Source organism: Macaca mulatta, chromosome 12, assembly GCF_049350105.2.
Source record: "Macaca mulatta isolate MMU2019108-1 chromosome 12, T2T-MMU8v2.0, whole genome shotgun sequence".
Classification (NCBI taxonomy): Eukaryota; Metazoa; Chordata; class Mammalia; order Primates; family Cercopithecidae; genus Macaca; species Macaca mulatta.
In genome coordinates, this window is record NC_133417.1 from 18,655,318 (window position 1) to 18,666,883 (window position 11,566).

An 11,566-nucleotide genomic window follows, 5' to 3' on the forward strand; every position below is an offset into this window, starting at 1 on the left:
CACCACGAGGCCCCACCGCCATCTGATCTACACTCGAAATGCGATTACCACCCTGTGCATGCAACATGCTCCTACTCCCAGTCCATGGCGCACACCCCTCGCCAGGCTGCAAGAATTTCTTTCATAATTCTCCTTCTGGTCCTCATCCTTGAAAGAGAGGTGGAAACATGCAGGACCCTGGTATTTGTCTCTGCCTACACAAAATCCAAAATTCTATGGACAAACAGGCTGGTCCTCTTTTCTGAACAGCATACACCAAAACCCTCAGCAAATACATTTCTTCATGCCTGACTAGTGGGGCTGACTTGGGTGTACACATTAACGTTCACATACACACAGGGGTCTCCTGCCACACACAACTATACACACACTACTTTTATAGACTAATTTTCTCTCTGGGTGGCTCTCACAGACCAAGCAAATAAACACAAATATACACTCTTGTCCCCACAGCCACCGGCCACTCTTCAAGACCGCTGAGTGTTTTCCCCAAAATTAGAAAAGGGGAGAAAGAAAGGTAAAATTTCTCAGTCTTCACTCTAATAAACACATGTCAGTCTTCCGACTACATGATTCCCAAACCCCACTAGCTAGCAGCTCCCCAAACATGTATGCATCATTCTCCTCTGTTTGGCCAGGTGTCTTTGGCTCAGTGGGAGCCCCTGACTATCCTCAGAAAATGCAGGAAGTCTAAGGACGGGAGAAGGGAAGGACGGTTGGGGTCTCTCTCTGTCCTATTTACCCAACTCCCCATCACTGAAGGCCTCTTTGGGACCTCCTTCGTTCAAGTGAAAAAAAGTAGCACCCCTCCCCCAACTTTGGCATTTGAGACAAAACACTCTATATCTTCCTCGTCATTCTCCACTTTTATCTGGGCTATCCCCGAGGAAAGGGGACTTGGGGACAATCAACTTACTGCAGAGACACAGCCCAGTCTATGGCCTTCTGTGGGCCTCTAGCCCAGGTGACTGCATAGCTCAGAACTGCAAAGCCATAGAAAGGCGCACAGGGTACCCCCACACTTCCATATCTTTGGCCCAAGAGCAGATGGCATTTGGAGAAAGGGGCTCCATTCCATTTGAGTAAGGCTTCCCCACCTGCTACCCGCAGGCCCACCTCTCTGCCACCCCGGCCTGGGCATCAAGTTGAAAGTCATTCCTTAGCTCCCAAAGGCAGAAACGAGTGCCCCCAAAAGGACCGCCACACAAATATAACCACTCGTGCAGATACAATCCTTCACACACACCCTAACCCTTTACCCACATACTTGTACACACAACTCACCCTGCCCGTAGTTCCTCACTCACATGCCCAGCCCCGGGCTCACTCAGAGTTCTGTGAACCCCTCACCCATCCGTCTCGGCCAACATTTGTTCACTCAGCCCTCACACACTTCACTTGCGTGCTTGCCAAGACGCCAATGCGCTCACACAGAGTTCTCAATAGCATGTTCATTTGCAGGAGGGAGAGGAAGGCGTAGGGTCTGGGTGGAGGTCATGGAGCGCAGGGCGGCGCGGGGTACCGAGCGTCCGGGCCAGGCCGGGCCTGGGGGAGGTGGGGGGACTAGCCAGCGCGCAGAGTGCCGCCTAATCCAGCTCGAGCTCGTGGGCCGCGGGTGCATTTATCATCCCATTACTGTAACAAATCCGGGCTCCACTACATGAAAGGTAAAATGAATTACCGACGTTAAGCCGTCAATAAAGTCATTTCTGTAAATGGCGTCTCCAAAGGGCCGCCGCATTATTCAGCTGGCTTTATCAGCTGGCTGGAAATTACGTGGAGGAGCCGGGCCGCGCGGCGCGCGGGGCCGCTCACTTTGATTAAGCGTCTTGCCAGCGCGATGTGACAGAGCTTTTGACCAGGGTTTTATTCACAGGCCTGTGATGAACGCCAAGCTGATCAGGCGGAATGAAGAGTAATTAAAACCTATAAATTATCTTCCGCAGCCCTTCTCGAGGCGTCTCCTGCAGGCGAGATAAGGCGTCGAGACCCTATTTACCGCGCTGAAAGGGACCGCGGTGCACAAAAGCTACGCGGCTAAATAGGATATTGATAGTGTCCTAATTAGAATTTAATTAAGTACCCACGCTTGCTTGCGGGATAAAGATTTCAATTTTGCGAACTTAAATATAAATAAAATCCCACCCTCATTTCGGGGAGAAGGGGTGGGGGCGCCTGGAGATTTCGGGGAGCCCTTGGGTGTGCGACTGAAGAGGACTCGGGAGACTCCAAAGTGGGGTTGGAGGCGACTTGGAAAGGTTGAGAAGACTGTAGCGCAGCGTTAGGGACAGAGGTTTTCTCCCCTAGGCTGCAGCGCAAGTCTAGCCGGGAACTCAGCCCCAGAAATCGGGGGACCCTCGCCTGCTCCCAAGATGCGGTGAGCAATACGAATTCCTGCTCTCCACCAGCCGTTTTGAGAAACTTCAGCTACTGCGGTGTTGGTTCGACTTATTGTGGGTTTAGTTGCATGTTCCTCCTAGCCTAACCCCCTGTGACTTTTCTGGAAAACTGGAGGTAGGGGGATTATTTCGCATGTCACAAATAGACAATATTTCCAAAGAGGTACTTTCTCTACTGTCCCAGTTGGGGAGGGCGTTCAGGGCGAGGAGGTCCGCTGGAGCTCTAAGATGACACCCCCGAAGGCCTCGTTTGCCTTTCTCGGCCACCGCAGGCTTCAGCAGAGTCCGATACTGGTCCTCCAAAACGACTCCGGAGACAAGTTCCGCAGGTGCCTAGAGCTTCAGTCCACAAGCCACTCCCGTCCCTCACATTACCGGTTATGAGAAAACTCTGGGGGTGCCTCAACCAGTAAACAGCGAAAAAGAGCCCGGCAGACGGGAGAGTGATAGCAGCTAGAGGAACCGCATTCCCCTCAAACTAGGGAAGAACGCCAGGGCTGGAGCCGGAGGCACCCAGGGAGTTGGGAGCAATCCCAGGAAATTCAGTTACCCCGCAATTGAGGGAAACTCCTTGTTCACAACGTCAGCTGGCCAGGGCAAACACTTGGGGTGCAGCGCTTTTATTTATTTGATTTTACTTTGCAGGGAAATCTAACATAGAGGTTACCCTGAACTCTAAAGCTAGGGCCTAGCGTGCATCCGCGTTCTGACTCGCCAGCGCGGGGGCCCTCCTGAGATTACTCTGCGTTGCCCGGACTCCCACTGCCAGGGAAGGTCCAGGCGGCTGGCGCTGGGGCTATTCCGAGCCCTCTGGGCTTGGCGCTATGGCGCCAGGACAGCTCCAGGGTGTTGTCGAAAGTCTGGACCGGGAAGGGCATGGGTGCGGATTCCCCACAAAGGGAAAGCAATGCAGCGGGCCGGCAGGAGACGTACAAACGTAAACCTGCGACGCTAGCTAGGCGCAGCGGGCCTTTCAGATTTTGCTATTTGTGAAAAATAAATTGCGCCTCTGAAAGAAACCAACTCTAGGTCTATTTCACATCACCGACCTCCTTGTCTCACTCCCCCTCCCTCCACTACACACACCCAAACCCACACCTACCCACAAACACACAAACCGGCAGTGACAACAACCACTCATCCTTCATAACAGCAACCAGAGAGAGAGGAGAAAATAAAGAGCTGAGGTTCTTAGGCGTGGGGGTGTAAAACAGCCAGGCTCCTGCCTACTGCCCCTGCTCCCGGCGCGCACAGACCCATAATCCTGCGTTTCTCCAACAAGTTGTTTATGGAGTTGCTTCTCCATTTGCCTACATCCCAAAATCCACCCCTCCCGGGTTTCTTCTGCCCCCTCCTCGGTCCCGGCCTGAAGGAGGGGGAGGGGCGCGGGTGGGGGAGGGCGGACCCGAAGCACAGGGCCAGCGCCGCGGCGCCCCCTCTCCGCCCGCGGCTGACGCCCCCGGATTATTTATCCGCAAAGTCCCGCGCGCACCCATTGGGCCGAGGCCCGAGTGTCAGCGCGAGTCCCGGCTCGCCATTGGCTCCGCACACGTGCGGCCCTGACTCACGTGCTTCCGGTTTGAAGGCAAAAAGTGTGCCTGGGTGATTTTTTTTTTTAAGCGAGAGAGTTTGTGCAAAGATCCTAGCTGTCAGAGATTTGAAAAAAAAAAAAAAAAAAGAGGAAAAAAAAAAAAAAAAAAAAACCCAGCCCGGCGCTGGCGGAGACGCGCTCTCCCTGCAAAAAAAGCAAAGGCGATTAAAGGCGCTGCCAGCCTCACGCTCTGGGCACAGCTGAGCGTGACACTCGGGGAAGTCAAATCCCTCACTACTGCCTAGGAAGATGGCTAGACTTTAAATACTATTTTTTTCCCTTTAAGAAAAAAAATTATTGGAGCTTTTTTTCTTTTTTTCTTGCTTTCTTTTTCCTTTTTTCTTTTTTTCCTTCATTTTTTTTTTTTTTTGGCCGTGGCTTACTCCCCATTTAAATCAAATCATTGAATCTGGTTGCAGAAAGAAAAAAGAAATAGCCAAGTGTCTCCATATCTGGATGTCTACAAATTAGAGAGGGAGAGACAGCGAGATCTATCTGCTAGATAAGAGCGAGCGATCCAGGCCAGACGCCTGAGATTTTTTCCTGCACCCGCCCGTGCCTTCGCTGGGGCTTCGCCTGCCTCCTTCCTCTGCGCACCCCCACGGGCCGCTGGCAAAGTGGGGTGGGGAGCGAGGCGGTGGGGGCGGGGGCCGGCGCGGCGGCCGGGGCGGCGGGGCGGCCGAGCATGGAAGAACAGCAGCCGGAACCTAAAAGTCAGCGAGACTCGGGCCTCGGCGCGGCGGCGGCGGCGGCGACCCCGGGCGGCCTCAGCCTGAGCCTCAGTCCAGGCGCCAGCGGCAGCAGCGGCAGCAGCGGCAGCGATGGAGACAGCGTGCCCGTGTCCCCGCAGCCCGCGCCCCCCTCGCCGCCCGCGGCGCCTTGCCTGCCGCCCCTGGCCCACCACCCGCACCTCCCCCCACACCCCCCGCCCCCGCCGCCTCAGCATCTCGCGGCGCCTGCTCACCAGCCGCAGCCAGCGGCCCAGCTGCACCGCACCACCAACTTTTTCATCGACAACATCCTGAGGCCGGACTTCGGCTGCAAAAAGGAGCAGCCGCCACCGCAGCTTCTGGTGGCTGCGGCGGCCAGAGGAGGCGCAGGAGGAGGAGGCCGGGTCGAGCGTGACAGAGGCCAGACTGGCGCAGGTAGAGACCCTGTCCACCCGTTGGGCACCCGGGCGCCAGGCGCTGCCTCGCTCCTGTGCGCCCCGGACGCGAACTGTGGCCCACCCGACGGCTCCCAGCCAGCCGCCGCCGGCGCGGGCGCGTCTAAAGCTGGGAACCCGGCTGCGGCGGCGGCGGCGGCGGCAGCGGCCGCGGCGGCAGTGGCCGCGGCGGCGGCGGCGGCCGCAGCAGCCAAGCCCTCGGACAGCGGCGGCGGCGGCAGTGGAGGCGGCGCAGGGAGCCCAGGAGCGCAGGGCACCAAATACCCGGAGCACGGCAACCCCGCCATCCTACTTATGGGCTCAGCCAACGGCGGGCCCGTGGTCAAAACTGACTCGCAGCAGCCTCTCGTATGGCCCGCCTGGGTCTACTGCACACGTTATTCGGATCGTCCATCCTCCGGTGAGTACCCAACTCCGGGCTGCGCCATGCTTTCTGGCCTCGCGGACCGCCCCAGAACGCCAAGCTGCGGCGCTAGGGAGAGCAAACCCGGCCTCGGGTACTCCAGTCTCTCACGCCTGCTTCCTCACCCCAGTTCCAGCCGCAACCGAATGTTCACCCAGCTATGCGATCCTGGCCTCTGCGGCCACCACCCGAGAAGCTACAGCTCGTGGCACAGGAGGCTCGAGTCTCGATTCTTTGGTTTTGAACTCTGAATCCCTGGGGCCTTCTTTGTCTTTTATCTTTATTATTCTTAGGAAAAGTACACAGTCAATGATTTTGTTTCCAGGGTGTTTAGATATGGCAGGAAGGTGGGCCTAGTGATGTGTGTCTGAAATCCCACCAGCCGGATCGTCCGGGGGCCAGATTGGACCAGAGAAGGCCTTGTTCAGAAAAATTATATTCACAGTGTGTCCTTACAAACACAAACACCATCTTCATATTTTCTGCGGAGTGACCGTTTACACTGATAAATATGGGGACACACAGGAAGACAGGGAGGAAGGCGTCTGAAAGCCGTCCCTCTCCCCTGGTCGGGTAGCGAAGAGTCTGACCCGGGTGGGTAGAATCCAGGGAAAGGCAGTTGCCAAAAAGGTGGGTGCTGGCAGCCTCTGGTTTTCTGGAACTGACAAACAGTGGGAGAGGAGAGAAAACAGGTCAGGCTCAGGTCAGAAAGCCGGGCCAAGGGTATGAGAGCCAGTTTCCTCCGTAGCTTCTCCGCAGAACGGCTCCCACATCCTCCCCGCCTGGCACTTTCCTTTTTTCACCAGCACATCCAGCAGTTAGCAGATTTCTGGCATCCGTGGGCCTGTTTTTCTCGGCTTTCCTTCCACTGCATTTCCGTGTGCCCCTCGCGCTTGGCGAACCCGAGGAGGAGACCTGAGCTGGGCTCCGGAACAGGAGGCCAAGGCCTGCCCGACGCCCAGGCCCGCAGTGTCTGGGAGAGCAGCAGAAGCTTTGGCCCAAGATCAGCACTCCAGGCGCCGGGTCCGGCAGGGGGCCGGGAACAACGTAGCCACGCGCCGCTTTCCTCTGGCTGGTCTCTCGCCGCCCCACCGCTGCCGGCCGGGCGCGGATCGATGCGCACTATCAGCTCCCGCCATCTCGAGCCCCATTATTGACACGTCGGGCTCCCTGAACCTCCGAAAAGCTGCTTTGATTGACTCGCCTGATGGATAGAGTGATTGAGCTGTCAGGCTGCACGGCTCGGGCTGGCCGGGAGACTACGATTTTATTACAAGAGTCCGTGCCTCCGCACACGCATACAACAACACTTCATGTCCCGGATGCACAACGCGCAGTGGTGCCTTTTTGGGGTTGTGCGCATTTCCTGGGCTATTTCTCCCCGCTCAGCTAATTACGAATCTAAACCCCAGTTCTGCTCTGGAGAGGGCCTTGGCTTTGTTCTTGGCCACTTTCCTTCTTATGGGCCTGGGTAGGTAGGGGACCAGCTCCTTCTCCTGCTTGGGCAGTTGGGGGAGGAGGGGATGAGCCTCGACCCAGATCTGAGTCGCTGCAGTATGCTAGGCCTGGACTCTTTGTCATAGGACAACTGGTTACCCCAGGCTCTTGCCTGCCCCAGGAGTAGGCTGCCCAGCTTGCCTCTCTGTAGCTAGGTTTGGATATGCCGGCAAAGATCCTTCTTTCCAGACAGTTTTAGAGGTGAACAGGCCTGACAGGGACTTAACTTGGTTCAGCAAGCTACCTTATCCAAGGCAGGACCCAGCAAGTAAATGCCAGAAGACTTGGGTGTGGAAGCGGGTGGGCAGAGGTGCAGGCTTTTGAGGCACACACGAACAGTTCAATCCTATCCTGGTTTTCCCGCTTTCCCTCCTTCCTTTCTCAGTGGACCCTCCTCCCAGACTAGTATTTGAAGGGAACTTCACCTTCCTAAGGAGGTTTCCTGTGGCCCCTTCCCATTCCTATCTGGCGGTCAAAGCACTTTTTTTTTTTTTTCTGGATTGTCCCTGTCTCCCTTCCTCTGCTTCTTTTTGCTCATGGATGGGGGAAGGGGCTGCAGTCTCCTTGCAGATGTCATCAGTAGGCAGATAAAGCCAATCTGGCTTGTTTTTGTTATTCAGGAGTTTTTAATCCTGAAATTGCAGCGGCTCAAAGGGGAGATAAGGAAGACCCAGATAAGGGAGACCCTACCCCACACAGCCCGTTAGAGGATCCAAGGGGCAAGGCTGAAAACCCAGGGGCCAGGGTCATGAGGATGGATGAGGGCCTTTTCTTCTCCTTCAGAGAAGGGGTGGTCCCTGTATCCCTGAGACACTAGAAAAGGCTTCCTTTAGGCCAAAGAGAAAGAAGGCAAGGAGGTGGGGGGGGGCGGGGGGATTGCACAGGTAGACACCAAGTACTTTGGAGCTGAGCAGCCTTCTCCCAGCCCGCTCACTATCCCGTTGTTTTCTGGGGTCAATAGCTACAAGCAGATGGTGTCTTATTGTAGGTTCTCCTGTAGGTACGATTCTTGTGGAGGAGAGGAGGATTAGTCTGTAGGCTGGTGACTCCCCCAGGGCCTGCCCCTCACTGCCCTAGTCCTATCTATTCCAGGGCTGTAAGGACAGCAGGCCCCTGACCCCCAACTCTGGGCTGGGCCAGATGAGCTCCAAATATCTGGTCATCTTGGATTCCTTCCTTCTTGGCTGGAAAATGCTGTGATTTCGGTCTGTCCCTGACTGTCCTGTGAGAATTGGGGTGTGGGGTGCACCTACAACCTCAACCAGCTTTCCTTCACCCTTTGCCCTCCCAAAGGGAACCCGGAGACCCCAGTGGTCTGGCGAGGGGCACTTTGATCGAGGGATTGGCCGGCGGGAGGGAGCCAGGGGTTCAGCAGGGCCTCCGAGATGGCCCCGGAAGCGCGGGGCTCGCGGCCCAGCTCGGCAATGCAATTCTCACCGCTTCCTTTGCCCTCTCCCCCCTCCCTTCTGCCCTCCGTCCCCACCCCCACCCCCACTCCGGCCCTCTCCGCCGCTGCAGGTCCGCGCACCAGGAAGCTGAAGAAGAAGAAGAACGAGAAGGAGGACAAGCGGCCGCGGACGGCGTTCACCGCCGAGCAGCTGCAGAGACTCAAGGCGGAGTTCCAGGCAAACCGCTACATCACGGAGCAGCGGCGGCAGACCCTGGCCCAGGAGCTCAGCCTCAACGAGTCCCAGATCAAGATCTGGTTCCAGAACAAGCGCGCCAAGATCAAGAAAGCCACAGGCATTAAGAACGGCTTGGCGCTGCACCTCATGGCCCAGGGACTGTACAACCACTCCACCACCACGGTCCAGGACAAAGACGAGAGCGAGTAGACGCCACCGGCCGGGGCCGTGCGGTCAGGCCGCCGTGCCCGCGCCGCCTCCCGGCACCGCCGCCGTCGCCTCCCGGCCCCTCGCTGGGGGAGAAAGCATCTGCTCAAAGGAGGGAGGGAGCGAAGGGAAAAGAGCGAGCGAGACAGAAAGAGAGCCTCAGAATGGACAATGACGTTGAAACGCAGCATTTTTGAAAAGGGAGAAAGACTCGGACAGGTGCTATCGAAAAATAAGATCTATTCTCTATTCACAGTATAAGGGACGAAACTGCGAACTCCTTAAAGCTCTATCTAGCCAAACCGCTTACGACCTTGTATATATTTAATTTCAGGTAAGGAAAACACATACGTGTAGCGATCTCTATTTGCTGGACATTTTTATTAATCTCCTTTATTATTATTGTTATAATTATTATAATTATTATAATTATTTTATCCCCTCCCCCTCTGCCTCGCTGCCCCCGGCCCAGTTTCGTTTTCGTTGCCTTTTTCATTTGAATGTCATTGCTTCTCCGGTGCCTCCCGACCCGCATCGCTGGCCCTGGTTTCTCTGGGACTTTTCTTTGTGTGCGTGAGTGTGTTTCCTTGCGTGTCTGCCCACCTCCTCTCCCCCACCTCCTGGGCCCCTTCTGTCGGTCTGTCTGTTCTGCCCCCCTTTCGTTTTCCGAAGACTTGTTGAGAAATACGACCCCACAGACTGCGAGACTGAACCGCCGCTACAAGCCAAAGATTTTATTATGTTCAGAAACCTGTAGTCTGAAATAAAGTGTACACTGTGCTCACGAGCGCTGGCGGCCCTCCTGTTTGCGGGCTCGGGAAGGGCGTGGGTCCGAGCACACAGCGTCTCAGCGCCCCTGCGCACGCCGGGCCGGGAGCCGGCGGGGCCTTGCGATCACCGCACAACGAATGCAGGGGCGAAGGGGAAGCACGGCCCAGATGCGGATTTGGCCTGGGTCTGAAGGGTCTGGCGGGACACGCCTGGTTTCCGATTGCGTTCAAGGGAACTCAAAGGCCGGCAAACCCAGTCCTGGCTTCGGAAATGCTGCCCGGGTTACCCGGCAGCTCCCCGCACCGGTCCAGGCCCAGCCCAGCAGCGGCCTCCTCCTGTACAGCCTGCTCTTCACTCCAACCTGCACTTTTCTTTTTCTTTTTTTCTTTTATTCCCTCTGGTGCAGGTTTTGCTGCAGATTTTTTTCATCCAGAGATAGAAGGGGGCCTGCCTTCCTCCCTACCCAACAGCCCGCTTGGGCGAGGGGCACTTTGGCATGGCCTCTCGGCCGCCTGGACTCACTGCACTTCGTTTGGGGGAGGGCTTCTGTTGGCGAAGCAGCAGGTCCGGGGGCAACCAGCGGAGTCTCGCGGGGCTCGGATCTCCTGGTCCCACAATGCGGGAGGAGAGAAGGCCCAGATGCTGGGAAAGCTGTTCCGAGTGCCTGGAACCCGAGGTGGGCGCGGGTCTGCTGTGTCTGGGCCCTAAACCTAGGAGGGTTCCCTTAAGCATCCCAACAAAGCCTAACTTTCTTCTTCACCAAGGCGGGGGGCGCACGTAGAAGCCCCCAGGGCCCTCAGGACACCCTGGGTTCCCAGAAGGAAATGTCTGGCCTCTTGCTGCTAACACTGGGGCCCATCCTTCCAAGGCAGGAGCTGCTCTCAGACCTTAAGAAGTTAAGGGGAGGAAGGGAAGGCTCCTTCTCAGGAGGTATTCTCTCTCCTTTGTCCAGGATTTTTAAAAATTGTAAATTCCACTCCCACATTATTTTCTCTCTTCTGCAATATGTATGTATATACCCATACGTGTGCAGCTAGACGGGCAGGTGTCCACACATACTTGTGTGCATATATGATAATGTGCAGATATTGGTGCACCTAAGTTCCTACCAGTTTTTTGTGTGTTCCTGTACCCGTGAGGACTGTGCAACTGATTTTCTTCTCTAATGAGATGCACAATTGGATGTGTGTGAGTTCACTGTGCGTACATGCATGAATTTGTGTTTGCACACTGGAATGTCTGCAGGTGTGTTTGCTGGGTTTGTGCACGTGTGAGAACCCTGTTCTCTGTGCTCTTCGCTTGAGTTTCTTGTTTTTGCAGGATTGATTTTGTGTGAAATGATAATGGCTAGTTATTCCACCTTTTTTATTGAAAAATTTCCCCTGATTTGGCCCAATGTACTGTTCGCTCCTGGCCAGGGAACTAACAGGGCTAGATCTCAATCCCAGGAAGCCTAGGTCTCCTCTAAATCCCTACATAAGAGTTTGGGGGCTCAGTGGCCTGGAGTGGAATTGGAGAGTGCATTTGACACTGCTGTGGGTTCCCAACTTTATTGCAATTAATTTCCTTCCTTCCATCTGCCCATTGTTTTCTGGAGGAGTGTTGAGTAACTCTTGCGTATAATAGGTGCTCAACCAATCTTTGTGGGCAGAGTTAGAAGGAGCGAGCTGGACCCTTCCCTGGGGTTGGTCCAGGGGAGTTGTTTTCTGGTAGTCAAAAGCCTGTGCTTTGCTTTCCTTGCAGAGTGGGCTTGGAATTTTCAAGCCTTGCAGGCTTTCCTATTAAACAGTCTGATGCCTGGGTCTTGGAGCACCCTTCCCTTCATACAGCCGTCTCAGAATTTCAGGAAGAGTCCCATTCCATTTCACCCTCCCAGAACATCCAGATGTGATGTTAAGGATGCTCAAC

At 55.6% G+C, this 11,566-nt stretch overlaps 1 protein-coding gene across 1 annotated transcript; it reads left to right on the forward strand.

Moving 5' to 3' along the window:
• Window positions 1–4,068: 4,068 nt before the first annotated feature.
• On the forward strand, window positions 4,069–9,674 carry EN1 (engrailed homeobox 1). Its single transcript, XM_015110014.3, has 2 exons — window positions 4,069–5,555; window positions 8,574–9,674. Exons 1-2 carry the CDS (start codon window positions 4,676–4,678, stop codon window positions 8,888–8,890), a joined length of 1,197 nt encoding a protein of 398 aa, XP_014965500.2. The 5' UTR covers window positions 4,069–4,675; the 3' UTR covers window positions 8,891–9,674.
• The last annotated feature ends 1,892 nt before the right edge of the window (window positions 9,675–11,566 follow it).

Coding starts and splice junctions, on each gene's coding strand:
- EN1 (XM_015110014.3), top strand. CDS start 4,676: ATGGAAGAACAGCAGCCGGAACCTAAAAGTCAGCGAGACTCGGGCCTC. Junction 5,556..8,573: donor TTCGGATCGTCCATCCTCCG/GTGAGTACCCAA, acceptor CCGCCGCTGCAG/GTCCGCGCACCAGGAAGCTG.